The 18,407-nt window shown below is 43.0% G+C and overlaps 1 protein-coding gene across 1 annotated transcript in view; it reads right to left on the reverse strand.

Moving 5' to 3' along the window:
• Positions 1-17,012: 17,012 nt before the first annotated feature.
• LAMP2 (lysosomal associated membrane protein 2) overlaps positions 17,013-18,407 on the reverse strand; it is a 65,566-nt gene continuing 64,171 nt past the window's right edge. The window contains exon 9 of the mRNA XM_044305383.1: positions 17,013-17,309. Coding sequence (XP_044161318.1) covers positions 17,167-17,309 — 143 coding nt within the window. The 3' untranslated portion in view covers positions 17,013-17,166. The remainder of the gene's footprint in view (positions 17,310-18,407) is intronic.

Raw genomic sequence — 18,407 nt, forward strand, 5'->3', positions numbered from 1 at the left:
CCCAAGCACTAGAAGAATACTCCCAGTTTAATGCCGCGTCAGTGTCAGATCCCTCAGTAGTGTGGGCGGCACATAAGGCCTTCATCCTAGGCATTCTCATTAAAATAGGGCACAGAGATAAAAAAAACTAAGGGAGAAACAGATCTTACAAATTCATACAACCAAATCCCTAAACAAATCCTCCCCATCAATTGAGCTTTCAGAAAAACTGAGAGCCCTCAGAATGACATTCAGAGAAAGTTTTCTACATGAATACGAACTTTCACTGAAGAAAGTGAAAGCTATGAACTACTCCCAAGCAAACAAGGCCAGTAGCCTACTAGCAAAAATAATTAAATCCAAAGCCCTGAGATCACGCATTGCTTATCTATGGGATCCCTCAAAATCCCAAAAGATTTATGACCCGAAGTCTATTGCGAAAAGATTTATGTCATATTATTCCCAACTTTACAACCTAGCGGAGGAACCGGGCTTTAATCTGGCATCACCCTAGGAGATTGAGTATTTTCTCACATCCCTAGCATTGCCATCCCTCAATAAACAGCAACAAGACTCCTTATGTAATCCTATAACCCCACAGGAGATCTCTTGTATAATAGGACAACTACCTCACCATAAAAGCCCTGGCCCAGATGGCCTCTCCAACTCCTATTACAAGGTATATTCCAAGATTCTCACCCCCACCTTCATGCATCCCTGTCTCGTGTTGTGATGGAGGGAAAGATGCCCAACGAAATGTTGGAGGCGGTTATTGTAACCCTGCCAAAACCAGGAAAAGAACCATCAGTCCCACAAAACTTCCCACCAATTTACTTGTTGAATACTGACCTCAAGATCTACTTGCGAACAGACTGGCCAAAAATCATACCATCATTAGTGGCCCCAGACCAGGTAGGATTTGTGCAGGGAAGACAAGATTACAGATAACTCTAGAAGAGTGCTAAACCTAATTGATTTCATCAACCGATCTTCAGTGCCTGCGGTGTTTGTCACCCTGGACGCTGAGAAGGCATTTAACCGGGTGAATTGGTCATTTGTCTTCTCGGTGCTCTGCTCTATGGGCTTCCTGGGGCAAATGGTAACAGCAATTAAAGCTCTATATACTAAGCCATCTGCCCGAGTACTGACCAATGGAGTATTATCTGATCCATTCACTTTATCAAACGGCACAAGACAAGGATGCCCTGTCGCCCCTCATATTTATACTATCACTGAAGCCTTTAGCTTAAGCAATCCGCCAGGCGACTGACATAAAGGGGGTGCAGATCGGGACAGAAACACAGTCTGTCACTTTATGCGGACAATATAATCCTAACAAACCCTGCATTATCCTTAAACTCAGTAATGAGAATCATCCGCTCATATGGAGCCCTCTCATATTGTAAAGTAAATGAAGGTAAATCTCAGGCTCTTCCCTTTGGGTTATCGCATAATTCATTGGAGCATCTAAAGTTGCAATTCCCATTAGATTGGCAGGAATCTGAAGTACAGTACTTGGGTTTCCGGGTCACCTCTACCCCAGAGTCTATATAGAGCTAATTTCCCTCCTCTCCTTTCGTCATTACAGACAGATCTAGATAATATGGCTAAGACAGAATTATCATGGCTGGGTCGCATTGCTGCTTTTCAACAACATACCCTCCCTAAGCGGTTGTATTTGTTTAGGACCATACCTATACCACTCCCTACTTCCTTCTTCAATTCCACCAACAGAATGTTAAACAAATTCATCTGAAAAAAGGAAGGCCACGTATAGCTAAAAGCATTATGAGTATAGACAATGTGGTGGTTTGAGTCTACTTAACATTCTTGATTACTATCTAGCCTTGAGAATTAACTGAGGGACTGGTGGGTGGGGGATACAGCTAAATATTGGGTACATATTGAGCAAACACAAGCTCCAGCGCAGAACCTGCAGGCACTACTTATGGCATCTCTGCATGAAGGTTTTTCCAGCTCTATATCCCCTTATTTCATATCCCACCTCTGTAGCCCTTTGGAAAACTTACTATGAAAAAGGGAAAGGTATACAGATTCCTATGGCCCATCTTACGCCGGTCGATTCCCTACAAAGCCTTATTCCAGACTTGTCTTAAAAGTCCTGGAAAGAGAGGGGCATTGATAAAGTGGGAGACCTACTGATTTAATCTTCCTTAAAGTCCTTCGAAGAACTACAAAAGATATACAACATCCCACATCAAAATTTTTATAAATACCTAAGAATCAGGCATTTTTTGAACAGGAACCCTTAGTTAAAAAATAGGGGGACTCTACAGCTTTTAAAACAATGGTCCTTAGCAAATGCTATACGGACGGGGATTAAACCGATATACTCATATTTGGGCAACAAAGAGTCCTTTGTCAAGTTGGCTCCCTTCTTATCGTGGGAAGTGGATTTGAAAAAAGACCTTCTCCCCAGCTCAATGGTCCACAGCCATGAGATCTGCGGTATCCAACCTGAAATGTACATTACACTTCAAATCTTAGATGAAAACAGTGCTTAGGTGGTAGTACACCCCAATTAGACTTAGTCAAATCTTTCCAGGTTCATCTCATGTCTGTTGGAGAGGCTGTGGAGGGAGAGGGACGCTTCTCCATATGCTGTGGGAATGCCCTAAGATATCTGACTAGTGGTCCCAGGTATTTGGTGCTATATCTGGTGGGGCTGGATGTCGGATGGCCCCAGAGCCAGCCCTAGACCTATTGTTGATTTATCTTCATAAGATACTGCATGGTTTCCAGACAATTGCGATGCACTTGTTCCTGGCCACCAAGCTTGCAATAACAACAAAGTGGAAAAGCACTGCTATTCCTGCCCATCAGGAAATTGCGAGAGCTGTGGCGGTAAAATTGAAAATAATGACTGCTCACAAAAACTTCACACTCAAAAAATATTAAAAATATTGGACAAACTGGGGCTGTCTATATCCAGCGGCAACCATTGCATAGGACTTTGGTGGCGGAAGGTTTCGAGAAGTAGGAAGGGATACTATTTGATTCTATTTTGTTAGCTTAAGATGAAACATGATATAAAAGGTTTTGGAAATGCTTATGGCAATTCTCTATGTGTTCTCTTCTTTTATTTTTCTCTATGTTCTTGTTTATTAATCTGAACAATTGATAATAATGCTCACACATAACATCCTCATGTCGGATTGTGATTGTTCAGAGGTATTTGCTTATTTTTTTGTGGAAGAGCAAATAGCTAATAAAAAATTATTGAACAGTAGAAAAGAGGTGAGAGAAGCCAACACCTTCTCTAATCGCCTTCCATGTGGCTATTGTGTCTTTAAACCGTGTTTAATCGTTTGTGATAATAAAGAAAAATTGGTGTGTAATTATGAAACTGGTGGTTCATACTCCCTGCTGCTTCACAGCGGGCACAGCCACAGGAGTAGTATTGGGCCTGTACTCGGGGGGCTGCAGCCTCTCACATCCTGCCTCTGCCTGTAGGGTGTGCATGCACTTTCTTATCTGTCCCCAGCCTATGGCCTTAACCTGGGAAGGAACCTTCCTCCCTGAGAAAACAAGGTTCCTAGTTTGCTAGTCCCTGCAATGGAGTTTGGTGTTGGAATGTAGACGACTCTAGAAGTCTTGGCCTGGTGGTTCCCGTGCAACAGAAACCATTTTCCTGTATAGGGGTAAAGGGGTGAAGACCAAGAAGACAAATTAAATAACACCCTCAACCCCAAGCCAAATCCGTTCAGTAGCACAGTGGTGCCACACCTGCTGCGTTACAGTAATACAGAAATGCCAAGGGTGGTCTGTTAGATTCCAAATTGTAGTTGGCAGAACAATTTGACATAGACCTGTCAGGTCATTATGCTTCAATAGCAGTGGGATAGTAAAGAATAGAGGAGCTTAGAATAATCTCAACATCTCCAAAAACACAAAAGGGAGTTGGCTCCATGTCCTGGGTTCAGCAGTGATTTTTTGTACTGAAGGGGGCTAATTTATTCTTGTATATCTCAAGGTATTTGACAGAGGACTTGGGAATAGTGACTAGTATACCCAAGGCTCCCAGATTTGTTAGTGTGGTCCACGGTGAGATGTCCAATAATTCACATGTAGATATATTAGATCTGAAGCTAGACTGTCCTCTGAAAGTAACAACTGAAAAACAGCTGGCAGATCTCTCTGTGGACACACATGGCAACGCAAAGCAGCACATTGTCTGTAAAAGGGCATGTGTGACTTTACTTTTCCACCCACTCCCCTGTACAATCTTGATCTCATGCCTGTACCTCTAGCTGTCCACCAAAGTATTTCAGCTGCATCGTGGGGTCAGAGACAGAACTTCTTATGACCAGGTGAAGCTCTGAACATGGAGAAAGGTGAAAAATAATAAAACGCAAGAAACCACAACAAACAACAAATTAGTTTCCAAAAGTTTTTTTTTATTATTGTTGCACATACAGTTCAGATAATGATTAATGCTTCCTTCCGGCGATCTTTATGGAACCGACATAAAACATCATCAATATAAAAGGCACTCAAGGATTCACAAAGCTCCAAACCGCTCATACTGGCACATGACCGTGATAAACATTACATCATGAAGTACAAATATTTAGCTTTTTCAAGCTATTGGAGTGAATGACAGATCTCTGATGAACATATCTACAGGTACAAAGCAAAGGTCATGAACTGGTTAAATGCTTTGTGGGTATTTGTGGGTAAAGGGTCCACATCCCTGCAGCTGAATGGTGCGTCACATACAGTTGCAAGAAAAAGTATGTTAACCCTTTGGAATGATATGGATTTCTGCACAAATTAGTCATAAAATGTGATCTGATCTTCATCTAAGTCACAACAATAGACAATCGGAGTCTGCTTAAACTAATAACACACAAATAATTAAATGGTACCATGTTTTTATTGAACACACCATGTAAACATTCACAGTGCAGATGGAAAAAGTATGTGAACCCCTAGACTAATGACATCTCCAAGAGCTAATTGGAGTGAGGTGTCAACTCAGTCCAATCAATGAGATGAGATTGGAGGTGTTGGTTACAGCTGCCCTGCCCTATAAAAACACACCAGTTCTGGGTTTGCTTTTCACAAGAAGCATTGCCTGATGTGAATGATGCCTCGCACAAAAGAGCTCTCAGAAGACCTACGATTAAGAATTGTTGACTTGCATAAAGCTGGAAAGGGTTATAAAAGTATCTCCAAAATCCTTGCTGTTCATCAGTCCACGGTAAGACAAATTGTCTATAAATGTAGAAAGTTCAGCACTGCTGCTACTCTCCCTAGGAGTGGCCGTCCTGTAAAGATGACTGCAAGAGCACAGCTCAGACTGCTCAATGAGGTGAAGAAGAATCCTAGAGTGTCAGCTAAAGACTTACAAAAGTCTCTGGCATATGCTAACATCCCTGTTAGCGAATCTACTATACATAAAATACTAAACAAGAATGGATTTCATGGGAGGCTACCACGGAGGAAGCCACTGCTGTCCCGAAAAAAAATAAAAATAAAAAAAAAAAAATTTTCTGCACGTTTACAGTTTGCACAAGAGCACCTGGATGTTGCACAGCAGTACTGGCAAAATATTCTGTGGACAGATGAAACCAAAGTTGATTTGTTTGGAAGAAACACACAATATTATGTGTGGAGAAAAAGAGGCACAGCACACCAACATCAAAACCTCATCCCAACTGTGAAGTATGGTGGTGGGGGCATCATGGTTTGGGGCTGCTTTGCTTGCGTCAGGGCCTGGACGGATTGCTATTATCGAAGGAAAAATTAATTTCCAAGTTTATCAAGACATTTTGCAGCAGAACTTAAGGCCATCTGTCCACCAGCTGAAGCTCAACAGAAGATGGATTTTGCAACAGGACAACGACCCAAAGCATAGAAGTAAATCAACAACAGAATGGCTTAAACAGAAGAAAATACGCCTTCTGGAGTGGCCCAGTCAACCCGATTGAGATGCTGTGGCATGACCTCAAGAAAGTGATTCACACCAGACATCCCAAGAATATTGCTGAACTGAAACTGTTCTGTAAAGAGGAATGGACAAGTATTACTCCTGACCGTTGTGCATATCTGATCTGCAACTACAGGAAACATTTGGTTGAAGTTTTTGCTGCCAAAGGAGGTTCAACCAGTTATTAAATCCAAGGGGTCACATACCTTTTCCACCTACACTGTGAATGTTTACATGGTGTGTTCAATAAAAACATGGTAACATTTAATTCTTTGTGTGTTATTAGTTTAAGCAGACTGTGATTGTCTATTGTTGTGACTTAGATGAAGAGCAGATCACATTTTATGACCAATTTGTGCAGAAATCCATATCATTCCAAAGGGTTTGCATACTTTTTCTTGCAACTGTAGTTTTCAGTAGTTAGTATGTTAAAAGTAGAAGTAGCAGAGTACAAGATTTTAACATTTACCCACAATGTTTTGTAAAACACCAAGGAGAGGCACATCAGGTTCAGTGGGTCAAAGAGAAAAATTCGAATATTCTCACATGGTGCGCGACTGCTCTCGTTCTGCGCTGGGCTTAGTGTTAGGCCAGATTCACATGACATCCCTGTTCCGGCTGTGTTATACATCTGTATTGCTCAGATGTGTCATGTCCAAACTATGGCTCTGACCCGAACTCTCATCAGCATGGAACCTACATGATTTCTGTTATATATCTGTATTCCTCAGATGTAGCATAGCCTGACCACAGGGTTTTACTGACCCAAACTGACCGAATCATAAAGTAGACTCATATGATACTTAGAGTTCAGGTCAGTGTAAAGGCTATGTATAACTGTATAAACAATTGCAGATTACTCACTTTGGGATAAGCTGTTTTTGAGATACAAGAGTTAAAAAAAATAATCTGACAGTCTCACTTCTCAGTCCCGTCAGCTGATTGCTCATGTGAAGCCTTATCTTATTTCCTAACCTCAAACACTCATTTAAGCCTATTCTTATTAGTTTGATAAGAGTTTAGCTATAATGAGTGTTTATGAGGTCAGCGATAAGGCGTCACATGAGCCAACAGCTGACAGGACTGAGAAGTAATACTTTAGCCCTACTATGTAAAAACGGCTGAATATTATGAATAAAGACCAATGGAAAAAATATATTTTTTTGCCCAAAATTAGTAAAATGCAATTATAAATCTGGAACATGCACCACAATAGAATAGCTCCGCACAATGTGTAGTGGATGTGAATGGGAGCAGCCTGCACAACCACCAGTCGGTGTATACAGCTGTGCTGCTCCATAATGTAGCAGCCCGTTTAAACAACTGATTGGCGGAGGGTGACAGGAGTCGGACCTTCACCAATCTGATATTGATGACCTATTCTAAGGATAGGTCACCAGTATTACAGTTCCAGCTACCTTTACATATGTAAAAGCCTCAGTATACTGATATAAACACACTTATCAGTAACTAAACCCATCCTAAAGGATTGCAGTAGCCCACTGTTCATCCTGAACTACAATTCTTGGGACACAATGAGCCATACCATGCTCCTGATGAATACCTACAATGGAAGGCTCAGATAAAATGTGAACAGAGCCTTCGGTAGCATTCGGTGACAGTTTTTACTTACGACTGAGCATTTTACTACAACGGGAAGAGAAGAATAAGATGCAGCGCAAACGGTCTGGTAGAAACCTATCTTCCATGGAACAAAGGATTAGGCATGTAAAATTCCCTAACATCTGCCAGTGGACAAAGTTGGGAAACCCCATAGACATTAATAGTTAGAAGATCCAGTTGAACATGTGCATGGCCACCTTTCCATGAGAATGAATTGGCACCTAACTTCACATGGTTTTACCTTCTGCCCTCTTCTAGACCAATATAGTATGGAATTTGATCTTGTGTCCTCATAAAAGATATGTTCACATCTGGGTTTGGAGGCGCCACCATCATTTACAGTAATGTATAGCACTGCACTGAGCTGGCCATTCTAAATGCAAACCACCACAGGGCAGATGTGAACAGGACCTATGAAACAATCTCACATCCCACTATATTCTTACACAAAGTTTACCAAAAATCTCCATATTTGTTCTTTCACACACAGTTTTTTTTATAAAAAAAACAAACAAAAAACAAACAACTGCCCAACGCCAGCAGGAAGGAGAAATAGAAGTCCTTTCCTTTTTAGTTCCTTTTGAACCCACTTCTGGTATTGGTTCAAAAGAAGTAATGAAAAACTGTCATGAAACTGCAGTTTAAAACAAAAAAAAACACGCCATGTATGAAACCACTCTGAATGAAACAGGTTGTGCCTCTCTCTCTCATCAAATCTGGCGTAGAGGAAAACTGCCCATAACAACCAATCACATTCCACCTTTCATTTTTCAGAGCTCCTTCGGAAACTGAAAGATTAAATCTGATTGGTTGTTATGGGCAACTAAGCCAGTTTTCCTCTACGCCAGTTTTGATAAATCTCCCCATTCCTGGACATCCGAAAGGCAGTTATTGGGTACAATAGTCAGGATATCTACAGTAGGGTCCATTCACATTACCATAAGTGTTTTGTGGTATGCAAATTGCAGATCTGCAAAACATGGGTACCGGCTGTGTGCTCCGCAGGTGTTCCGTAAAAATGCCCTATGACAGAAATGCCTATTCTTGTCCGTAATTGCTCTATCTTTTTTGCAGGGCAGCAGAACGGAACTACAGATGGGGACAGCACACAGTGTGCTGTCTGCATCTTTTGCGGACCCAGAAATACAGTAGTGTAAATGGACCCTTGGGGCTCATTCACACAATTGTATGAATTTTGCGGAACAGGTGTGGACCGATTCACTTAAATGGGGCCGCAAAAGATACAGACAGCACATCGTGTGCTGTTCCCATCCGTAGTTTCATTCTGTGGCCCCCACAAAAAATACAAAGCATGTCCTAGTCATTTTCTATGATAGTGGCAGCCATGTGTGGTCTGCAAACTGCGGAACGCCAACGTGCCAGTATCTGCGTTTTGCCTTACTTGAATGGGGTCCGCGATCCTTTTGTTCCACAAAAAGATAGATTAAGTTCTATTTTTCTGCAGAACGGAAGCACAAAACCCCACTCCGTAGTGCTTCCGTTTCATGCTTCCTTTCCACACCGCATCGCTGGATTTGTGGACCCATTCAAGTGAAATGCACACGGCCGGTGCCCCGTGTATTGCAGAATCGGGAGCACTACGGCCAAGAGGCCTCCTAGTGATAAATAACTGGTGTCTTGCTTGAGAACAAGTCTGTGGCATGAAAAAATTCTCCAGTGATGGAAGAAGCTGCTTCTGCCACTTCATCCCAGTAACCAAAGGCTTATAAAATTGTGCTGTAGGGAATAGCATAATGGTGTGTGCCACTGCCCCGGTTATGATCACTCATCTTTGTAAGAAAAATAGAAAATCTGAAAAGCAAGATAACCTATACCTTAAAGGTTTTGGGCAGAATAATGAATATGAATTGTGTATGCCCAATATTTAGCATTTTTATGCAAATACAGTTTGAACAGAAATTTGCTTCAAGATCAACTGCTTAGGCCTTCTACTAAGTGATGGTCTATCCTCAGGATAAGCCATTAATAGCTGATCGGCAGAGGTCTGACACCCCCACCTATCAGCTGTTCTGGTGTAGTGGACAGAGATGGTCACTGCTCCCACTACAAGGCTGACGGTGCCGTGTATAGTTCTGGTGCCGGCTTCCAGTGACGGGGCTACACCCGAACAGCTGATTGATGGGTCAGACCCCCTGCCGATCAGCTAGTGATGGCCTATCCTGAGGACAAGGCTATCAAACCAGAGATTGCTGCAACCTTTGAAGCATATAGTCGCTTGTCAGCTGCACATCACCAACAACTAGAGGGCATCTCACCAGTTTCAGAAGCACTGGTTTAGACCAGATTTATACCGCAGACGTTAACTTCTGTTTGATACAGGATCAGTACGCTCTTGGATTGGATTGTTCATGGAAAGTCACCAACTTTATTTATGAGTCTGAGTGTCTGAGCCAAGCGACACAGCCAATTAGGTTGTGATTTCACTACAACAATCATACAGTAGAATCAATAGGAGGAAGCTCGACAGCCAGGTCACGTACTATGGTACGGCAGAGAATGCGCAAACCTTTACCTGCCGTTGGTTCTTGCAGCTAATATATGTTCTAGTATGAAGAGGATCACCACTAAGTGATGCACAGACATACAGAGGTACAAATATCAAATATTAGAAACAGACAATGCCAGGTGTTTTTTCTTTCTGTTTTTACTATTATAGACCATTGATCTATTCCTTTGTGCATAGGACATTTAATTTTTTTGGACGTTACTGGCCTGTGGTTCTCGACTTCATCACTGGGTAAAATGTCAAGTCTATGGTCTGCTGTAGAAGCAAAGCCTATATTTATAACCAATATTAAAATGGCATGCTGTGGTCAGGAAATCTTGCTCTAGCACAGCGTTTCTCCACACCAGTCCTCAAGGACCCACCTAGAGGTCATTTTTCCGGAAGTCCTTGGCAACAGGTCATCTCATTATAACCAGTGCATCGGGATTTGCCACATGTATTTTCTTTAAGGCATATCCCTAAATTATGACCTGTTTGAGGATTATGAGGACTGGAATTGTGAAGCTCTTCTCTAGGGCATCTCATCTGAGTCTTCATTGAAAAACAACTGTAAGCACGGAAACATAAATCATTATAATTAAAGGTCACCTGTCAGCAGATCTGTACCTGTGGCACTGGCTGACCTGTTGCGTGGGCACTTGGCAGCTGAAGACATCTGTGTTGGTCCCATGTTCATATGTGCCCGCATTGCTGAGAAAAATTATGTTTTAACCACTTCAGCCCCGCTAGGTGAAACCCCCTTCATGACCAGAGCACTTTTTACACTTCTGCACTACACTCCTTTCACCGTTTATCGCTCGGTCATGCAACTTACCACCCAAATGAATTTTACCTCCTTTTCTTCTCACTAATGGAGCTTTCATTTGGTGGTATTTTATTGCTGCTGACATTTTTACTTTTTTTGTTATTAATCAAAATGTAACGATTTTTTTGCAAAAAAATGACATTTTTCACTTTCAGCTGTAAAATTTTGCAAAAAAAACGACATCCATATATAAATTTTTCGCCAAATTTATTGTTCTACATGTCTTTGATAAAAAAAAAATGTTTGGGCAAAAAAAAAATGGTTTGGGTAAAAGTTATAGCATTTACAAACTATGGTACAAAAATGTGAATTTCCGCTTTTTGAAACAGCTCTGACTTTCTGAGCACCTGTCATGATTCCTGAGGTTCTACAATGCCCAGACAGTAGAAAACCCCCACAAATGACCCCATTTCGGAAAGTAGACACCCTAAGGTATTCGCTGATGGGCATAGTGAGTTCATAGAACTTTTTATTTTTTGTCACAAGTTAGCAGAAAATGATGATGATTTTTATTTTTTTTATTTTTCTTACAAAGTCTCATATTCCACTAACTTGCGACAAAAAATAAAAAATTCTAGGAACTCGCCATGCCCCTCACGGAATACCTTGGGGTGTCTTCTTTCCAAAATGGGGTCACTTGTGGCGTAGTTATACTGCCCTGGCAATTTAGGGGCCCAAATGTGTGAGAAGAACTTTGCAATCAAAATGTGTAAAAAATGACCGGTGAAATCCAAAAGGTGCACTTTGGAATATGTGCCCCTTTGCCCACCTTGGCAGCAAAAAAGTGTGACACATCTGGTATCGCCGTACTCAGGAGAAGTTGGGGAATGTGTTTTGGGGTGTCATTTTACATATACCCATGCTGGGTGAGAAAAATATCTTGGTCAAATGCCAACTTTGTATAAAAAAATGGGAAAAGTTGTCTTTTGCCAAGATATTTCTCTCATCCAGCATGGGTATATGTAAAATGACACCCCAAAACACATTCCCCAACTTCTCCTGAGTACGGCGATACCAGATGTGTCACACTTTTTTGCTGCCAAGGTGGGCAAAGGGGCACATATTCCAAAGTGCACCTTTCAGATTTTGCAGGCCATTTTTTACACATTTTGATTGCAAGGTACTTCTTACACATTTGGGCCCCTAAATTGCCAGGGCAGTATAACTACGCCACAAGTGACCCCATTTTGGAAAGAAGACACCCCAAGGTATTCCGTGAGGGGCATGGCGAGTTCCTAGAATTTTTTATTTTTTGTCACAAGTTAGCGGAAAATGATGATTTTTTTTTTTTTCTCTTTTTTCCTTACAAAGTCTCATATTCCACTAACTTGCGACAAAAAATAAAAAATTCTAGGAACTCGCCATGCCCCTCACGGAATACCTTGGGGTGTCTTCTTTCCAAAATGGGGTCACTTGTGGCGTAGTTATACTGCCCTGGCAATTTAGGGGCCCAAATGTGTGAGAAGAACTTTGCAATCAAAATCTGTGTAAAATGGCCTGCAAAATCTGAAAGGTGCACTTTGGAATATGTGCCCCTTTGCCCACCTTGGCAGCAAAAAAGTGTCACACATCTGGTATCGCCGTACTCAGGAGAAGTTGGGCAATGTGTTTTGGGGTGTCATTTTACATATACCCATGCTGGATGAGAGAAATATCTTGGCAAAAGACAACTTTTCCCATTTTTTTATACAAAGTTGGCATTTGACCAAGATATTTTTCTCACCCAGCATGGGTATATGTAAAATGACACCCCAAAACACATTCCCCAACTTCTCCTGAGTACGGCGATACCAGATGTGTCACACTTTTTTGCTGCCAAGGTGGGCAAAGGGGCACATATTCCAAAGTGCACCTTTCGGATTTCACCGGTCATTTTTTACACATTTTGATTGCAAAGTTCTTCGCACACATTTGGGCCCCTAAATTGCCAGGGCAGTATAACTACGCCACAAGTGACCCCATTTTGGAAAGAAGACACCCCAAGGTATTCTGTGAGGGGCATGGCGAGTTCCTAGAATTTTTTTTTTTTTGTCGCAAGTTAGTGGAATATGAGACTTTGTAAGGAAAAAAGAAAAAAAAAGAAAAATCATCATTTTCCGCTAACTTGTGACAAAAAATAAAAAATTCGAGGAACTCGCCGTGCCCCTCACGGAATACCTTGGGGTGTCTTCTTTCCAAAATGGGGTCACTTGTGGCGTAGTTATACTGCCCTGGCAATTTAGGGGCCCAAATGTGTAAGAAGTACCTTGCAATCAAAATCTGTAAAAAATGGCCTGTGAAATCCGAAAGGTGCACTTTGGAATGTGTGCCCCTTTGCCCACCTTGGCTGCAAAAAAGTGTCACACATCTGGTATCGCCGTACTCAGGAGAAGTTGGGGAATGTGTTTTGGGATGTCATTTTACATATACCCATGCTGGGTGAGAGAAATATCTTGGCAAAAGACAACTTTTCCTATTTTTTTATACAAAGTTGGCATTTGACCAAGATATTTCTCTCACCCAGCATGGGTATATGTAAAATGACACCCCAAAACACATTCCCCAACTTCTCCTGAGTACGGCGATACCAGATGTGTCACACTTTTTTGCAGCCTAGATGCGCAAAGGGGCCCAAATTCCTTTTAGGAGGGCATTTTTAGACATTTGGATCCCAGACTTCTTCTCACACTTTCGGGCCCCTAAAAAGCCAGGGCAGTATAAATACCCCACATGTGACCCCACTTTGGAAAGAAGACACCCCAAGGTATTCAATGAGGGGCCTGGCGAGTTCCTAGAAATTTTTTATTTTTTGCATAAGTTAGCGGAAATTGATTTTTTTTGTTTTTTTCTCACAAAGTCTCACTTTCCGCTAACTTAGGACAAAAATTTCAATCTTTCATGGACTCAATATGCCCCTCAGCAAATACCTTGGGGTGTCTTCTTTCCAAAATGGGGTCACATGTGGGGTATTTATACTGCCCTGGCTTTTTAGGGGCCCTAAAGCGTGAGAAGAAGTCTGGAATATAAATGTCTAAAAATGTTTACGCATTTGGATTCCGTGAGGGGTATGGTGCGTCCATGGGAGATTTTATTTTTTGACACAAGTTAGTGGAATATGAGACTTAGTAAGAAAAAACAAAAACAAAAAAAAAATTTCCGCTAACTTGTGCCAAAAAAAATGTCTGAATTTAGCCTTACAGGGGGGGGGGGGGGGTGATCAATGACAGGGGGGGTGATCAATGACAGGGGGGTGATCAATGACAGGGGGGGTGATCAATGACAGGGGGGTGATCACCCATATAGACTCCCGGATCACCCCCCTGTCATTGATCACCCCCCTGGTAAGGCTCCATTCAGACGTCCGTATAATTTTTACGGATACATGGATCGGATCCGCAAAACACATGCGGACGTCTGAATGGAGCCTTACAGGGGGGTTATCAATGACAGGGGGTGATCAGGGTGATCACCCCCCTGTCACTGATCACACCCCCTGTAAGGCTCCATTCAGACATCCGCATGATTTTTTACGGATCCATGGATACATGGATCGGATCCACAAAAAACATGCGGACGTCTGAATGGAGCCTTACAGGGGGGTTATCAATGACAGGGGGTGATCAGGGTGATCACCCCCCTGTCACTGATCACACCCCCTGTAAGGCTCCATTCAGACATCCGCATGATTTTTTACGGATCCATGGATACATGGATCGGATCCACAAAAAACATGCGGACGTCTGAATGGAGCCTTACAGGGGGGTTATCAATGACAGGGGGTGATCAGGGTGATCAGGGTGATCACCCCCCTGTCACTGATCACACCCCCTGTAAGGCTCCATTCAGACATCCGCATGATTTTTTACGGATCCATGGATACATGGATCGGATCCACAAAAAACATGCGGACGTCTGAATGGAGCCTTACAGGGGGGTTATCAATGACAGGGGGTGATCAGGGTGATCACCCCCCTGTCACTGATCACACCCCCTGTAAGGCTCCATTCAGACATCCGCATGATTTTTTACGGATCCATGGATACATGGATCGGATCCACAAAAAACATGCGGACGTCTGAATGGAGCCTTACAGGGGGGTTATCAATGACAGGGGGTGATCAGGGTGATCACCCCCCTGTCACTGATCACACCCCCTGTAAGGCTCCATTCAGACATCCGCATGATTTTTTACGGATCCATGGATACATGGATCGGATCCACAAAAAACATGCGGACGTCTGAATGGAGCCTTACAGGGGGGTTATCAATGACAGGGGGTGATCAGGGTGATCACCCCCCTGTCACTGATCACACCCCCTGTAAGGCTCCATTCAGACATCCGCATGATTTTTTACGGATCCATGGATACATGGATCGGATCCACAAAAAACATGCGGACGTCTGAATGGAGCCTTACAGGGGGGTGATCAATGACAGGGGGGTGATCAGGGAGTGTATATGGGTGATCACCCGCCTGTCATTGATCACCCCCTGTAAGGCTCCATTCAGACGTCCGCATGTGTTTTGTGGATCCGATCCATGTATCCATGGATCCGTAAAAATCATGCGGACGTCTGAATGGAGCCTTACAGGGGGGTGATCAATGACAGGGGGTGATCAGGGAGTGTATATGGGTGATCACCCCCCTGTAAGGCTCCATTCAGACGTCCGCATGTGTTTTTGCGGATCCGATCCATGTATCCATGGATCCGTAAAAATCATGCGGACGTCTGAATGGAGCCTTACAGGGGGGTGATCAATGACAGGGGGGTGATCAATGACAGGGGGTGATCAGGGAGTGTATATGGGTGATCACCCGCCTGTCATTGATCACCCCCCTGTAAGGCTCCATTTAGACGTCCGTATGCGTTTTGCGGATCCGATCCATGTATCCGTGGATCCGTAAAAATCATACGGACGTCTGAACGGAGCCTGACAGGGGGGTGATCAATGACAGGGCGGTGATCAATGACAGGGGGGTGATCAGGGAGTTTATATGGGGTGATCATGGGTGATCAGGGGTTTATAAGGGGTTAATAAGTGACGGGGGGGGGGGTGTAGTGTAGTGTAGTGTTTGGTGCGACTGTACTGACCTACCTGAGTCCTCTGGTGGTCGATCCTAACAAAAGGGACCACCAGAGGACCAGGTAGGAGGTATATTAGACGCTGTTATGAAAACAGCGTCTAATATACCTGTTAGGGGTTAAAAAATTCGGATCTCCAGCCTGCCAGCGAACGATCGCCGCTGGCATGCTGGAGATCCACTCGCTTACCTTCCGTTCCTGTGAGCGCGCGCGCCTGTGTGCGCGCGTTCACAGGAAATCTCGCGTCTCGCGAGATGACGCGTATATGCGTCCAGGAGGAGAAAAGCAACCACCTTCCGGACGCATCGGCGCGTTAGGCGGTCCGGAGGTGGTTAATATATGCAAATGAGCCTCTAGGAGCAACGGGGGCGTTGGACTTCGACTTTAGGAGAAGTCGGGGGCCAAGCTTAATGATGTTTTCAATGCCTAGCCCTGTCAATCAATGTCAGAGTGCACAGCAGTTGCAGAGAGAGCTGAGCCTTTAGGTGTAATGGCAACGCCCCCGTTGCTCCTAGAGGCTCATTTGCATATACTAAAACACACTTTTCTCAGCAATGCGGGCACATATGAAAATGGGACCAACACAGATACCTGCGGCTGCCAAGTGCACATGTAACCGGTCAGCCAGTGTCATAGGTACAGATCTGCTGACAGGTGCCCTTTAAAAACTAATAAAACACAACACACTGATTTTCACATCGACATGCTAATTATATAATTTCATCTCTATGATCTGTTGCTTCTTCTTTAAGTGACATAAATCAGCATTTTCCGTATAAATTCATACTTCCCTGCTAATTCCAAGAAGGCTTTGGCATTCACGTCCTAATAGCATCAGGCTTCAATCATATGACTGTATAAACAGCCAGTGTGCCAAAACTGGGTCCCGTCAGAAGAAAGCTTCTCGTTTCCCTCTGATGGGATCCTGCATAAAACATATGGCTCTCAGCGCTCATACAGCAACACGAATGAAGCCATATACTCGAAAGATGGTGGTTTAGGATCTTATCCCTTTCTCTGAATGATTCACCCAAGAGCTGAAATCATACACAAGCCGATTCCAAAGACCATATTTATATTTCCTCCTTTTTTTTTTTTTTTTAACAACCTTTACAGCAGGGGTTTGAAACACTATCGCCTATGCATAGAGAGGTTAGCATTGTACAAATATAAATTATTTAGTTGAAAAGTAAAGAAAGGAAGGGTTTTTGTGTTATCATACAGATTGATAGCCTGTGCGACTTTTTCGTCGTCCGATCAAGTAGGAGATAAAGACAAGAATTATGAGAAACGCAAGCACAGCCCCCACCACGACCGGAATAAGAAAGCTCAGATCAGAGTCAGCCAAGCAATCTTCAGCTGTTGGAAGAAAAGAGAGGAGAACATGAGAAGCAGTTTACAGGTCTGTCCGTGTAATGCAAGGACACGTCTCAAGTCCACATTCCCATCTGTATTTTTTTTCTCTCCAAAAATAGCAAAGAAGCAGGAAATAATTTTTTTTCTTGTTCTTGCTGGGAACCATTTTCAGCAAAAATAAAAATGACAGAAGGGAACACTGAGCTCAAAAATGGCAGAGAAAACAAAGTTATGAAAGGTTTTCCTACATTTACATTTTAGTATAAGATGGAGATCTGTACAATGCATCGGGATCCAATTGCCAGATTTGTGGGGGAAGGGGGTGCATTTTGTACCTACCCGTCAACTGCCCCTGGCTTTATTTTGCAGAAACGAATTTGGCTCATAGTCTATAAATTACCAAATCCAATTAGGATACATTAATGAATTATACAGTTATACCATAAATAAATGTGGTGCAAAATCTTTTTTTTAAAGGGCAAATTCATCAGGCCACCCTTTTTAAGGAGGTTTTACGAGAATTTTATCCTCTGGATTGGTCATCAGTATCTTACCATTGGGGGGTCAGACACCCGCCAAACAGCTGGTTGAAAAGGCATCAGGAATCGCTGTAGCGCCGCAGCCTTCTCTATGCCATGTGACGTCACGTTCATCAGTCAGGTGGCCTAGGTGCAGCTCAGCCCCATTGAAGTGAATACGCCTGAGCGTGATACCAAGCACAGTCGCTATACAATGTACGGCGCTGTGCTTGGTGAACTGGGAGAAGGGCACTGCGCTACTGAGAGTGCCAGCGCCTTCACAAACAGCTGATCAGTGATGGTCCCGGGTGTCGGACCCCCACCAATAAGATATTGATGACCTATCCAGAGGATAGGTCAAAAGTTAAAAAAATAAATAAAAAAAATCTCAGAAAACCCCTTTGGCCCTGACAAAAGGTCTGATAAAAATTTAAACTGTAATCATTTCTGGATCTTCTCCCCCATAAACTCAGTCATTTACTAATCTTAAATACGCCTAAATTAAGCTTATTTCAGACTGTTCCCCGCTCTCGCCAGGTCTAAAGTTGTGAGCGTGGTGTGACAGGGAAGAGGATGAGCTGGC

This window comes from Bufo gargarizans, chromosome 9 (genome assembly GCF_014858855.1).
Source record: "Bufo gargarizans isolate SCDJY-AF-19 chromosome 9, ASM1485885v1, whole genome shotgun sequence".
In the NCBI taxonomy this organism is placed as follows: Eukaryota; Metazoa; Chordata; class Amphibia; order Anura; family Bufonidae; genus Bufo; species Bufo gargarizans.